The 13,143-nt window shown below is 39.5% G+C and overlaps 1 protein-coding gene across 2 annotated transcripts in view; it reads right to left on the reverse strand.

The window, feature by feature from the left end:
- PPARGC1A (PPARG coactivator 1 alpha) overlaps positions 1 to 13,143 on the reverse strand; it is a 628,165-nt gene that overhangs the window by 16,752 nt on the left and 598,270 nt on the right. For both annotated transcript variants that reach the window (XM_012737483.3, XM_012737482.3), the window contains 3 exons: positions 5,829 to 6,744; positions 5,174 to 5,278; positions 4,900 to 5,020 (listed from right to left, as the gene is read on the reverse strand). In XM_012737483.3, coding sequence (XP_012592937.1) covers positions 4,900 to 5,020; positions 5,174 to 5,278; positions 5,829 to 6,744 — 1,142 coding nt within the window. The remainder of the gene's footprint in view (positions 1 to 4,899; positions 5,021 to 5,173; positions 5,279 to 5,828; positions 6,745 to 13,143) is intronic.

Raw genomic sequence — 13,143 nt, forward strand, 5'->3', positions numbered from 1 at the left:
CATACACTTACCCACATCAAATATCTCTAGAAAGCCTTGAAAAGAAAACTATTTTCTCCAGAAAGAGTAACTCTGAGAAATTCTACAACTGTTTTTCTTTCTTTTTCTTTCTTTCTTTTTTTTTTTTTCATTTGGAAGAAGTTTAAAATTATCAGTGATAATACACTGTTCCTGGCTCCTGGGCTACATACTGACCGACAGAGAAGAGAAATGAAATAGCCCAGTCACTGCCTAAGCACATCTGGTTTTGGTTTTAAGCACTGAGCCATATCATAATGTCTAGATTTGCCCTTTAAATTAACATCCCATTATCATGTTTTCTGGCAGGAAACTGTACAGATTGCAAATGGAGTTGGACTTAGAACTCCACAAGAAATTAGAGCAGTGACAGTTTAGACATTAAATACTAAACTCTGGCTTGCAGAGTCCCAATATAACCTGAGTTATTTCAAGCTATAAGACTGAGAAAGGCAGAGAGTGAATTGGTTTCTGAGAAAGAGTTTAGATGGGAATTGGAGGAAAGCAAGAATGGATACAACAGCAATATTCAACCACAATATATGATTCTGTGTTAGCAATTATTAATTACTAGTGTTCTCTTTGTTCTCTGACTTGGTGCACTCAAATTGGGCTGGATTAGGATTTTTTTTTTTTTTTTTTTTGAGACAGAGTCTCACTCTGTTGCCTGGGCTAGAGTGCCATGGTGTCAGCCTAGCTCACAGCAACCTCAAAATCCTGGGCTCAAGCAATCCTTCTGCCTCAGCCTCCCGAGTAGCTGCGACTACAGGCATGCGCCACCATGCCCGGCTAATTATATATATATATATATATATATATATATATATATATATTTTTTTTTTTTAGTTGTCCAGATAATTTCCTTCTATTTTTAGTAGAGACAGGGTCTCACTCTTGCTCAGGATGGTCTCGAACTTCTGACCTTGAGCAATCCACCCACTTCGGCCTCCCAGGGTGCTAGGATTATAGGGGTGAGCCACCGTGCCTGGCCTGGATTAGGATATTTAGAGGCATAAGCAATGCAAAGTTTACAGACCTTCTAAAGCACCAGCTTCTTAGGGAACTCAAAATAAAAGCGATACAGACAAAGGTAGAAAAGAATAATTATAAAACATCAATTATTAACATTTTTAAGATTTTTTTCATTTCCTTTTGGAGCCTGTTTTGCTAGTCCCCTAAGTATATGACTGCTTCAGTTAACACATAATCCAGCACTGCATCCAAGGCATCCCAAATGCAGTTTGCTTCTTATTTATACTTTATGGGTGTCTCAAAAATTTAAAGAAAATCACCCACCAGACAAACTTAGATAGACTGTCCTAGCTCCCTTAGCTGTTTCGTGAATGACTTTTCAAACTAATTTTGTCAAATGAGTCAAAAATCATTGCATGTATCCCTGCACCCAAGTCCATAAAAATACACTTTGCAAATGCATTATGGCAAAACAAAGCCGACCATTTGTAGGAAGGAAATCACTCAGGAAATCTTCCTGTGGGTAAACTCATTAAATATTTCCACAACGCCCTCAAGATAGATTTCAAAATCTTCAGCATGAGTTACAGGACTCTTCAGGGTCTGCCTTCCACTGAACCCTCTAGACTTATTTCTTGTCCCTCTTGTGACCCAGTGTTCTAGTTAAATGACTGGTGGTTTCTCAATATCCCTTACTCTTTTTTAGAGGCTTAGAATGAGCTCTGCCTAGAAAAGCAATGCCCAGTAGAAATATAATGCAGCATATATAATTTTAAATTTTCTAATAGCCACATTTAAAAAAGCAAAAAGAAACTGAAAATTCAATGATAATGTTTTTGGCTCAATATGTCCAAAATACATGAACTGGCCAGCCGCGGTGGCTCATGCCTATAATCCTAGCACTCTAGGAGGCTGATGGATTGCTTGAAGTCAGGAGTTCAAAACCAGCCTTAGCAAGAGCGAGATCCCCGTCTCTACTATAAATAGAAAGAAATTAATTGGCCAGCTAATATATATAGAAAAAATTAGCCGGGCATAGTGGTGCATGCCTGTAGTCCCAGCTACTCGGGAGGCTGAGGCAGCAGGATTGCTTGAGCCCAGGAGTTTGAGGTTGCTGTGAGCGAGGCTGACGCCATGGCACTCACTCTAGCCTGGGCAACAAAGCGAGACTCTGTCTTAAAAAAAAAAAATACATGAACTTGTGATTGATATAAAAAGTTAATAAGGTATTTTACACTATTTCTTTGTACGAAGTCTTCAAAATCTAATCACACAGTGCATCTTGATTCAGGCTAGCCAAATTAGCTATGTGGCTAATGGCTACCACATTGGACATTGCAGGGTAGAAAACCTTTGTTTTCTCTCCCCTCAGTATTTAGATCAATCTCACCCTCCCTGGAGATGGCCTCTGGCATTCCCAGGTCTGGGTGCCCATCCACATACTACCACAGTACCATGGTTGTACCCTTGGTATTTAATAATAGTGCTTATCATATCCTACCACCTGTTTGAGTATCTATCTGCCAGTAGATTTAGAGCTGCCTGGATACGGGGACCATGTCTTTCCTAACTTGTTTATCCCAAGCACCTGGCAAATGTTTATCACAGAAAGAACTATGATTTTCATTTATGTTAAGCAGAAATAACACATAATTGTCCAAGTGGGAATTGATACAACAGTAAGTACCAAATCTTTATTAAATACTTATTACCTGTAGGTCACTCTGTTCGTAAAAAATCTCTATGTCTTAGGCTTTTTTTAAAGATCCTTTTCAAAAACAAAGACAATCTCAAAGCCAAAATTTTCACAATAAAGGTAAAATGATTTAATATAAGCCAAGTTGACATTTGTACTATTGTTAGTCCTCTTTCAAAGAGAACCGATAGAGATTGTCTTACTCAGAGAATTAACTAAGGAACTGGTCAATATTTTTTAAACAAAGGGCAGCAGGGTGACATCTTCTTCGAAGCGCAGGCTGGTGACTCTCAAGGTGCTTTTGGTTCACCGAGGCCAATGACACGATTTGATCTATTTGAAAAGGGCCAAACTAGCAAAAAGACAAAAAGACACCTTCCTTCCTTTCTTCACTCTAGCTATGTAACTGGTACTAAATCATCTCTGGGAAGTATTAAATAAATACATGCCATTTATCTACATATTTTTGATTGAAATATTAATCTGGCTTTGGTTATAACTCTTTGTGTTTTTTCCCAAATAAGCAAATTTATCATGAAACTGTTAATCTCTCTCTGTAATGTCCTATTTTTGAGGGGAAAAAAATGAAGAATTTTATAAACTATGAGTTTGCAAATACCAAAATAACTATTTTCCTACACACTTACTCAACATGATTCTCTTTTGTAATAATTAACTGTAATGTGCCATATTAAAAGGCTTTGTAAACTATATGGCACTATATAAATGTGAGTTATTATAATTATTGAATAGGCCATTAATTAAATACAGCAATATCAGAAAAATTGAATTTTTAATTTTCATTAGTCTTTGTAAGTGTTAACTAATGATACTCTGGCAAATCTTAATATCACCGTTCATTTGAAAGTTGAGAAAAATGAGGGAAAGTGTTGTAATTTGCACACGGCTTTTGATTCAGGCTTAGGTAGATTCAAAGTTAAATGGCAGCAAATCCTCCAGAACTTTAGCCTAACTGTTCAATTACTTCTCATTTATTTCTCCTTGATTGCTTGTGATTAACAAACCTCTCATTTAACCTTTTTCCTCCAACCGGTAACTGAAGGCCAATGCTTGATTCTGATTCCATTAGTCAGCTCTTTTATATATAATAGATTTTTCAAAATTTTGTTGATGTTAGTGGGTTTTCTTAAAGGTACCCTATAAATCTAATACAGTCAAAAATTATTTCCCTAAACCTTAATTAGCGTATATGCAAGATATATGCGAAGCTGAACTTCACTGAACCAACTCAGTGGCTGGCACAGACAGGTAGCAGCTGCAGTGAATAGAAGCCACTTGATCATCCACGGCTTCCTGGAGCACCATGTTAGGAATGACCCTAAGGCTCTGCATGGGCTCAGTGGGAAAGAGTTCCATGATCGATTAGCAATGTCTGCCATGGGCATGGACTGGACATTGACAACTGGACTGCCTTGTTTTTACCATCCAAAGTCTAAGTTCATAAGAAGCAGTAGGGGGCTGGGGAAAAGTCTAGTAAGTAGCTGTTGAAAAAGACCTTCAGAGACCAGACAAGTGTAACATAACCTGGATCTTTACACGGAATGGTCAGCACGGTGTACACGTCAAGTGAATATAACACCCTCTAGTAAGTGGTGCTGAAAATCCATACAAAGTTATTGAAAAGTAGTTCATAAGAAATGTGGACGTGTCAGCTACCCAGTTAGGGTTTGACCCATCACAAGTAAGAAATGATGACTTTCTTAGCAAATCTTCCCCTACTGCCTCCTTTAAATCTAACTTGAACCCAGTCTCCTCGTGGACAACTTAATTCTCATGTCTGCCAAAAAGATAAAAACTGAAACCAAACAGTAATATGTCCTCATTTTCCACTCTGAGAAAGTAGTAACAGGAAATAGAAAGAAAAACTCATCCTGTGATCAGATGAAACCAATATCTAACCGAATAAATCTCTACTCCCTCCATTTTTCAAAACAAAAGTTGAAAACAGTAGGAAGTTCAAAGTGAAACTGTGAATGAGAAATATACTGACTTAACACTTTGTTTTCCAACAAGCAGGGTTAAGAGGGGTTGAAGACTTACTGACATTTTTAGGACAAAAGACTGAAAATGGCCTTTTCTAACAAAGACTTAGCTTTCGTTTGTTTTCTAATCTACCAAAAAAAGAAAAAGCACACAGGAAAAGCAAAAAAGAAACCCTCTTTTAAAATGAAAGTTAGCTCCGAGCTGCTTACAATTGCCTTCTGCCTCTGCCTCTCCCTTTGTTTGGCCCTTTCAGATTCCCGCTTCTCATACTCTTTGCGGTATTCTTCCCTCTTCAGCCTTTCGTGCTGATATTCCTCGTAGCTGTCATACCTGGGAAACACAACTTCATCGTTAAGTCAACCACCTCAATTTGCATGAGCAACATGAATAATAATTTGGGGCCAGGGGTGGGGCTTTCCATAACATCTTGTCATCTAAAGGAGGGGATGAAAGGAGCCGAAGGGAAATGCCATAGCTCATTACCTGGGCCTACGGCTGTAGGGCGATCTCGAACGTGATCTCACATACAAGGGAGAATTTCGGTGCGTGCGGTGTCTGTAGTGGCTTGACTCGTAGTAGTAGCAGGATCTGGGAGAGAGCAGAAAAACAAAAAGGGCATTTGTAACTGCCACTTAAACCGAGTTTATCAGCGCTACTGAACATCGGCTGGAACACCGTTATTACATAAAGCGGCGTTTTCTTTCCAGCTACTAGTGAGATTTCCCAGTGACAGTTTGTGATCATCTCGTCAGCTCAGAGGTCTGGGAATGATGTGTTCTCTCTCAGCGTCCCTTATTGATGCTAACACTGAGCACCGGATCTGGTACACTGTCAGCTTTATCTTGCGTGGATCTCAACTATCCTGGCACAGGGCAGCTCTCCAGGTAATGGAAAAAGTTAGATGAGCAAGTTTCTTACAAATTGCTCTCTCTGATCTGACTGGCTCAAGGCACGGTGTTCAGAGCTGACAGATTTAAGGGAACAGGGCGAGGGTTGTATGTGTAACAACATTCTCGTTAGTTCCAGCGTCACTGGGAGTGCAGTGGTGAGGGGATAGTCTGGCTGTGGGTTTTGATTACTTTTTTTTGAATTCCTGGGAACATCTTGTGCATTGGGTGAGAGTTTTGCCAAGGTTTACCTTGAAGAGGATCTACTGCCTGGAGACCTTGATCTTGACCTGGAATACGGTGATCGGGAACATGACCTGTGTCTAGAAAAGGACCTTGAACGAGAGCGCATCCTTTGGGGTCTTTGAGAAAATAAGGATTTGGGTGGTGACACGGAATCTCTACACGGAGAGTTAAAAGAAGAGCAAGAAGGAGACACATCGAACAATGAATAGGATTGCGTGCCATCCCAAGGGTAGCTCAGTTTATCACTTTCATCTTCGCTGTCATCAAACAGGCCATCCATGGCTAGTCCTGAATTTATAAACATAGGTAGTTTGGAGAATTGTTCATTACTGAAATCACTGTCCCTCAGTTCACTGGTCTTGTCTGCTTCGTCGTCAAAAACAGCTTGACTGGGATGACCGAAGTGCTTGTTCAGCTCGGCTCGGATTTCCTGGTCTTGGAGCTGTTTTCTGGTGCTGCAAGGAGAGACCTGCTTGCTGGCCTCCGAAGTCTCTCTCAGGTAGCACTGGTCGGAATCTGTGGAAGAACAAATCTGCCCCTGCCAATCAGAGGAGGCATCTTTATATTCTAGTTGTCTAGAGTCTTGGAACTCCTGTGATATATTAATGAGTATTTCCGCTTTGGAATTAATCGACTGACAATAGTCATGGTCACCAAACAGCCGTAGACTGGGCCGCTTGGACTTCCTTTCCTCGAGTCCGCTGGTGAGCACAGCGGACTTGCTGAGTTGTGCATACAACTCGGATTGCTCGGGCCCTTTCTTGGTGGAGTTATTGCCTTGGGTACCAGAAGACTCACTGTACCGGGGCTTCTTTGTTGGTGGCGGCACCACAGTCTTGCAAGAGGACTTCAGCTTTGGAGAAGCCCTAAAAGGGTTATCTTGGTTGGCTTTATGAGGAGGAGTTGTGGGTGGAGTTAGGCCTAAGGCAAAAAAAGGAAAAAAAAAAAAAAAAGAGAGAGAGAGAGAGAAAGAAAAGAGACAGAGATAATGTTCTTAAATGCCAAGATACGTTTTCTAACTTTTCCAAGATTTCAGACAAGGGTTCAAACTGAGTGAAGAAGAAGGAAACTAAAATCATGGCAAGACCTGAAACACTGAGTCTTCCCCTAAGCCTCTGTCATCAAGAAAAGATGGTTCTATCACAGCGAGAGCTGTGATCTTTTCTGTTTCAAACACCAATGCTAACATACCCGGCTTCCCTGAAAACACGAAGCCGTCACCCCTGGCTTGCACAGCACCAGCCATTACCAAAGGGGACGGTATAGGCTGATGTATGGAAAATTAATACAGTGAGGGTTGGCAGTCACAGAACAGCCTTGGTGGCATTTGTCTGCAAAGAACACTGAGGAGGATCCAAGCGGCTCAGGGTTCTTTGTTTAATCAAGAAAATCTACACTTGGAGCCAAGAAAGTAATAGCAACTTACAAAAAAAAAAAAAATATATATATATATATATACATATATATATATATATATATATATATATATATATATATATATATAGGATGACAGCAAATGTGGGGCAGGGTGGGAACGACATAGACAACTTCAAAGTGAGTTCTGCAAAACACGACAGACAAATGCAGAGAACCTGGAGCAACGCTATGACTTGACGTCTGTGATTCTTTGTCTCCACAGTTCATTAACTTAGTAAACCATGGCTAATGTAGGTATAATGCATTCTTGTAAGCATAACTAATACATTCTGTATAAAATATGGTTCTGCAACAGAAACCCAAGTGAACAGTAACACTAAATATCGCAGTGCCGGTGGACCATTTTATTTAGAGCGCAACATCCGCGCGGGGCGAAGAGACTGAGGGGTTGAAACGAACCCAAGCTTCGGCAGCTAACTAATTAAATAAATAAAAAGTAAAGGAAGAAAAGGGAATAGCCCTCCGCCGTTGCCTTTCTTGCTTTTCTACGGAAGGGCAGAAATTCCTTCAGAAGCCGCTGTGAGAGAGTCTATACAGCGTGGTAGTTCTCTCTGCTAAGTTTCCCCCCTGAGTAAGTCCTACTTATCCCTTTGTGTGGAGGAGGGATCACTGTGAAATGGCTCCGGAGTCCAAGGAACTTTGAAGAAGGGCAGGCTGGAGTTCAAATGACTTCATGCTTACAAGGGAGCATTTTAGTTTACAATACACTTTCTATTTAGGAGGCTGGCTGAACGCTATTCAGCAAAAAGAACTTCAAGTCTGCTAACAAGCCTGGGGTTAGACTTAAGGCAAGTTTCAAGGAAAAAAAAATCCTACCTTGCTGGAAAAAAAAAAATTATATATATTTATATATCAAGAACCAAGTAGGTCACAGAAAGCCACATGAAATTTTGATAGGAACAGGAAGATGCTACCTCTCCTACTTGACAATAGAGAGATGGAAAAAAATTAGTGCTTTCCCTAAAATGACATGCTGTACGCCAACATTTGGTAATTTTTATTATTCATAGCGAATTCTCCCTAACTGAGGGGAGAAAGGGTCCAAATATGCTAAGTGGTTTGACTGTGGAATTCCATCCCAGAAAAATTCAGAGAAACAAGGAGAGGAGGACACTGCTGTCCCTCCATGCCATGCCTGAGTCTCAGCAAAGCTCCTTTTGGTGGCAGCTGCCCTTGTATGCCTGCCCACTCTGGAAGCAAGGCTGGGTGACTCACATCACCAAATGAAACGTGGGCACACTCTCCTTTTGTTTCCTCTTTCATTGGCGAATTTGTCTTTTCCTCAATGGAATAAATTCCTATATGATCAATCGTTTCTTTTTTCCCTTTATTTCCTTTATTTTTTGCACTGCCCTAGCCATACATTCTGATTTCTAGCACACACTACCTTCAATTACCACTACAGTAAATTTAAGGATATTAATTCCCAGTAAAGAAATGGCACATTCTCAAATATTCCCCATAGGAGCCTGAGATGCTGAAAGAAATAATGATGAATAATCTTTCTTCGCTGAGTAAATACCAGTCAGATGTGTTGAACGACATAGCCCTTGAATCGGAAGAAATGACATTCACCACCCTAAAATTCAACTTCATAAATCTTTCCATGATCACCTCAATTTAGGGAATTTTTCTACTTCTCCAATAATTTACTGTCAGAATCACCCTCTTGATATCTATCACATACTGCTATATATTCTTGCTTATCTCTTTCTGAATGTGAATTATATCTTGTCTCTCCAAATAGATTATAAGGTCTTTGTGGGATGTTGCTTGGGCTTATTTGTTGCAACATTATTTTACTCATTTCTTTTTTTTTTTTTTTAATCTTTCTAGATTCTCCTTTAGTAATGGTCTCACATTTCAGCAGCCCAAGAATCACTTGGGAAACTGAGTAAACGTGTGTGATGAGATGATTCACAGACCACGTTTGGAGAACCACAGTCCTATGGTGTCTCTGCAGCACATTGCTTTGTACTCTCAGGTATCATGTTTTGACTGACATTCTCGATTTATAAAAAGAAACCCTAAACTTCAGAGACACCAAATTAGGCCACTATTAAAGAGAGACTAGTTCTAAAAATAACTCAGGTATCTAGGGATTTCAAATATAGAAATTCCTTTTAGTCTTGAAAATTTGAAACCCCTGTCCTAGCACCTAAGCTCATTATCCCTTAAATAACTGGTTCTCAAGTTCCTCTTGGGATTGGCAACACCCTGATTGTACTTTCTTTGAGTTAAAAACAAACCCTTTTACCTCTTACACATCTTAGACAGACTGTGGCCGCTTAACAGACATTCACTGAACACCTAGAATGTGCTAGATACAACACCAGACGCTGGTATTTCAGGGACTCAGCCTCCAAGGACTTCACAGTTCAATTTAATAAAGAGGCAATTCTTTCAAATTTGACATAAGCATATTTTCCTGCAGCCATGCTTAAAATTTACAGAAACACTCAGAGACCACCAAACCAATACCAGGGCTGTAAATTTCTGTTGGCACCACTTGTTGAAATGAATACTTACAGGATGAAAGACATTTTAGGATTAGTGAGGAGGTGGATGGGGAAAATAATTTAGATAATTATCTAAACTTTTTACTGTTTACTAAAACATCTTTCAATGGAGAATATCTCAGAGCAAGACAGAGAATCTCACAGATGATAAGGCTTCATATCACCAAGTGCCTGAAGGTCTGTCTCCATGTATAGTCGGGACCCAAAGCAAACCAAAACCAAACAGAAGTGCAAGGAGGATGTTTTTTTTTTTTTCTTTAAACATAGTGTCAAACTTTTAAGAGCTGCGAATGGGACAGACAACCCCTTTCTGCTGACCCTGAAATAGAGGCATTTCTCTAACCTCACATCCTCTACCCAGAACTTTTCCCCCTATGGTAGGAGGGGGTCAATACTGCATCCCTTGATGCCACTATCTTTGCTCATCTTCCCACTAATCGCCTGACTCTCGATTTCATGCCACAAACCTAAATCAACAGTATTAATGCCTCCCATAACCTCTGGATTATTTCCTGCGTGTTGATTTTCTGGGGAATGTGTACATTTTGGTGTTGACAGTACAAGGTATATTCCGTGCTCTCTCTTGAACTTAGCAGGTTTTGACAGATTTATGTGAGGACAGATGGCCATTACAGGCTGAGGGCTGACAAGAGGCAGTTCAGAGCATTGTTAACACACTTGCACAAACTCTCAGCAGTGCAGCTCGGTGCAGAATGTAATTCAGACTATAGCTTTTTTATTGCTGCCTATTTTCTTTTGTCAAAAGAGCCTGCTGTGCAGAGCAACAAATGGCTGCTATTACCCAGAATGTAATGGGTGTCAGACAAATCACGTAACACAAACAATCAAGAGTATGTAGGTCATATTTCAACAGAGCACAACCTTAGCAATATTTATGATTACTGCATTGAAATGTGCTCTATAATAAACAAGTACCTCTACATCACTCACACTTATGCACTTCTGCACAGCAAATCTGGGAGAAGTGGTACACACTCTACAGTCATCTTTTTAAATAGCACTTTTGTTTAAAAAAAAAAAATTCAAAGACAAGTTTTGTTTTGTTTTTCATTATGTGCTATAAAACGATTTTCTTTGAGGAGTTCCCTTTTGGGTTTGTTTGTTTAATTGAATGACTCTGATAAATGGTGAGGCCTCTGCTCCATTTCTCGTGCTTCACTATGCACCCAATGACTTCTGCAGGACTTTTTTTTTTTTTTTTTGGTAATGGTTTATAACATTTTACAGAATCGACCAAGAAATCTGCAACTTACTTTTGAGTTTGTTTAACAGTGGGAATTTGCTTGCATTGCATACCATTTCGGGTATTTAAGGGAAAACAATAAGGAGATGAGTTTCTAGGAGGCTTAAAAACACACCAAAATAAGAAGAGGGGCAAAGAGAGGTGTGTCATTTGTCCTACTCATGTATTTTCATGTATTTTCTTGATACCTACTTGGAGTAGGTATCAAGAGAGCATAGGGAAGGCTGATATTCACTTGCTACCACCTTTACTTCCCTTTACCGCCATAGCAAGTTGTTAAAATATTTAGTTGATAAAAGCTTCTCTGGTGCCTTCCAATCAATCCTCCACCTCCACTTCCCCAGGACTCACTGGAGCTCCACAGGGTCCAGCAACTCAAGTGTCAACCCTTGACACAGAGCAGAGAGACCGCCCCAACCTTCCTCTGGTCCCCTGGCTGGCCTCAGTCCACTGAGACTGGGACTGGTCTGCCTTTCCTGCTTTTTAAGTATTTCTCATATCAACCCTGATTACTGGGGAACAAACTGGCCTTGCAGAAAAGCTTCAGAACATTCCTATGACCTGTGCCGAATTGCCCACCTCTTACTCATGGAAGATGAAGATATCATTAAATGGCCCTCATGCACATTCTCACAGAACTGAGACAGCAGATGGAGGGAGGGAACCTGGATTTCTAGGGGTCTACCACCAAATCCCAAAGCTGATGTGGGAGAGGAAATTGCTTTGATATACTTGGTTTAAAAGAAATGAGCTAGTTCCATCTCAAGGAAAGAACACTAAAGAACAAAGGAATCATCGTTACAGACATTGGGTCAAGAAGTCTGAGATTGAAAACAGAAAATGAAGCCTATGGTTGAAATACGGAGGAAATTCCTGACAGTGAGAGTTGCCAGACACTGGAATAGGCTGTAAAGAGAATTTGTTGGGTCTCCCTTTCCTGGATTATTCAGGCACAGAAATGGATTATATGACCTGTCAAAATCACTTTCCAGTTCTCTGATGCTAAGGTTTTCCTTTTAAAACAACCAACTACTTCTCATATTTTGCTTTGGTCTATTTCCCCAAAGCTATGTCACAAACAGAAGTATATATCAAAAGGCTACAGCAAATTTATGCTGTTTGTCAATATTCCTTCCAGCAAAATGAACTTTTTAAATGGGAAGTCCAAAAAAGACAATATAAAAATTCACATAAAAGAAGTTATAAATTAATTAGTTAATGAATGTTTTGCATTTTTTAATTGCAAGTTCACTAAAGTACACTTTGAATGATTGCTGACTTAAACCTAAAGAAGAAACTAAGTGAAAATTCAATAATATCAAATCACACATTCATCATGACTAAAGCCACATGGAAAAACATATATAAATGGAGAAAAGATGCTAAGCTCTAGTTGTGTTAGGATGATAAGAATGCTCATTATTTTTCTCTTCTTAATTTTCTTAATTAGTTATAAAATAGTTTTATTGATTTTACAATGTTTACAGCAATAATAATAAAAACTGCATCTACAAATACATGACATTTTAGGGTTAGTCACTCTGATCCCTAACCAAATTCCTTCATGTCTTATGGTTAAAACCATCACCTTGTTCAGCTGACATTGCTTTGCCATCATTCCCATTTCAGAAACAAAAAAGTGTCGCACTCTGAAAATCTCCATATGCAATAGATTTAAATGCCTTCTGCCAAAAGAGCATTCTCTTTTCTCTCATCTTGCTTTACTAACAGCTATTTTGAAATCAAATTAGTTTTTACACCTGTAAAAGAGAAGAGGTTTTTTTTTTTTTTTTATCAGCCAAAATGAGCTAGTTTGGGACAAGCACAAAGAAGTCAGACCAGCTGGCAATACCTAATAAAGCAAACTTCCTATCTCATCCCTCCTGTTTCCCAAAGACACTGCAGATGGGGCGGAGGCATTATTCTGGAGGTCTTAGGATTTTGTTGACTGTTTACATTTCTACTTAAACATTTGGAAAATTTCACTAAAATTTGTGAGAGTAGAAAAAAAAAAGGAAGGCACCTGAAGGCCTCAGCCATAGCTTGATCCACTTCTGCTGCTGCTACCAAACAGATTAAGCCTGTAGACCAAGGATCAAT

This window comes from Microcebus murinus, chromosome 3 (assembly GCF_040939455.1).
Source record: "Microcebus murinus isolate Inina chromosome 3, M.murinus_Inina_mat1.0, whole genome shotgun sequence".
In the NCBI taxonomy this organism is placed as follows: domain Eukaryota; kingdom Metazoa; phylum Chordata; class Mammalia; order Primates; family Cheirogaleidae; genus Microcebus; species Microcebus murinus.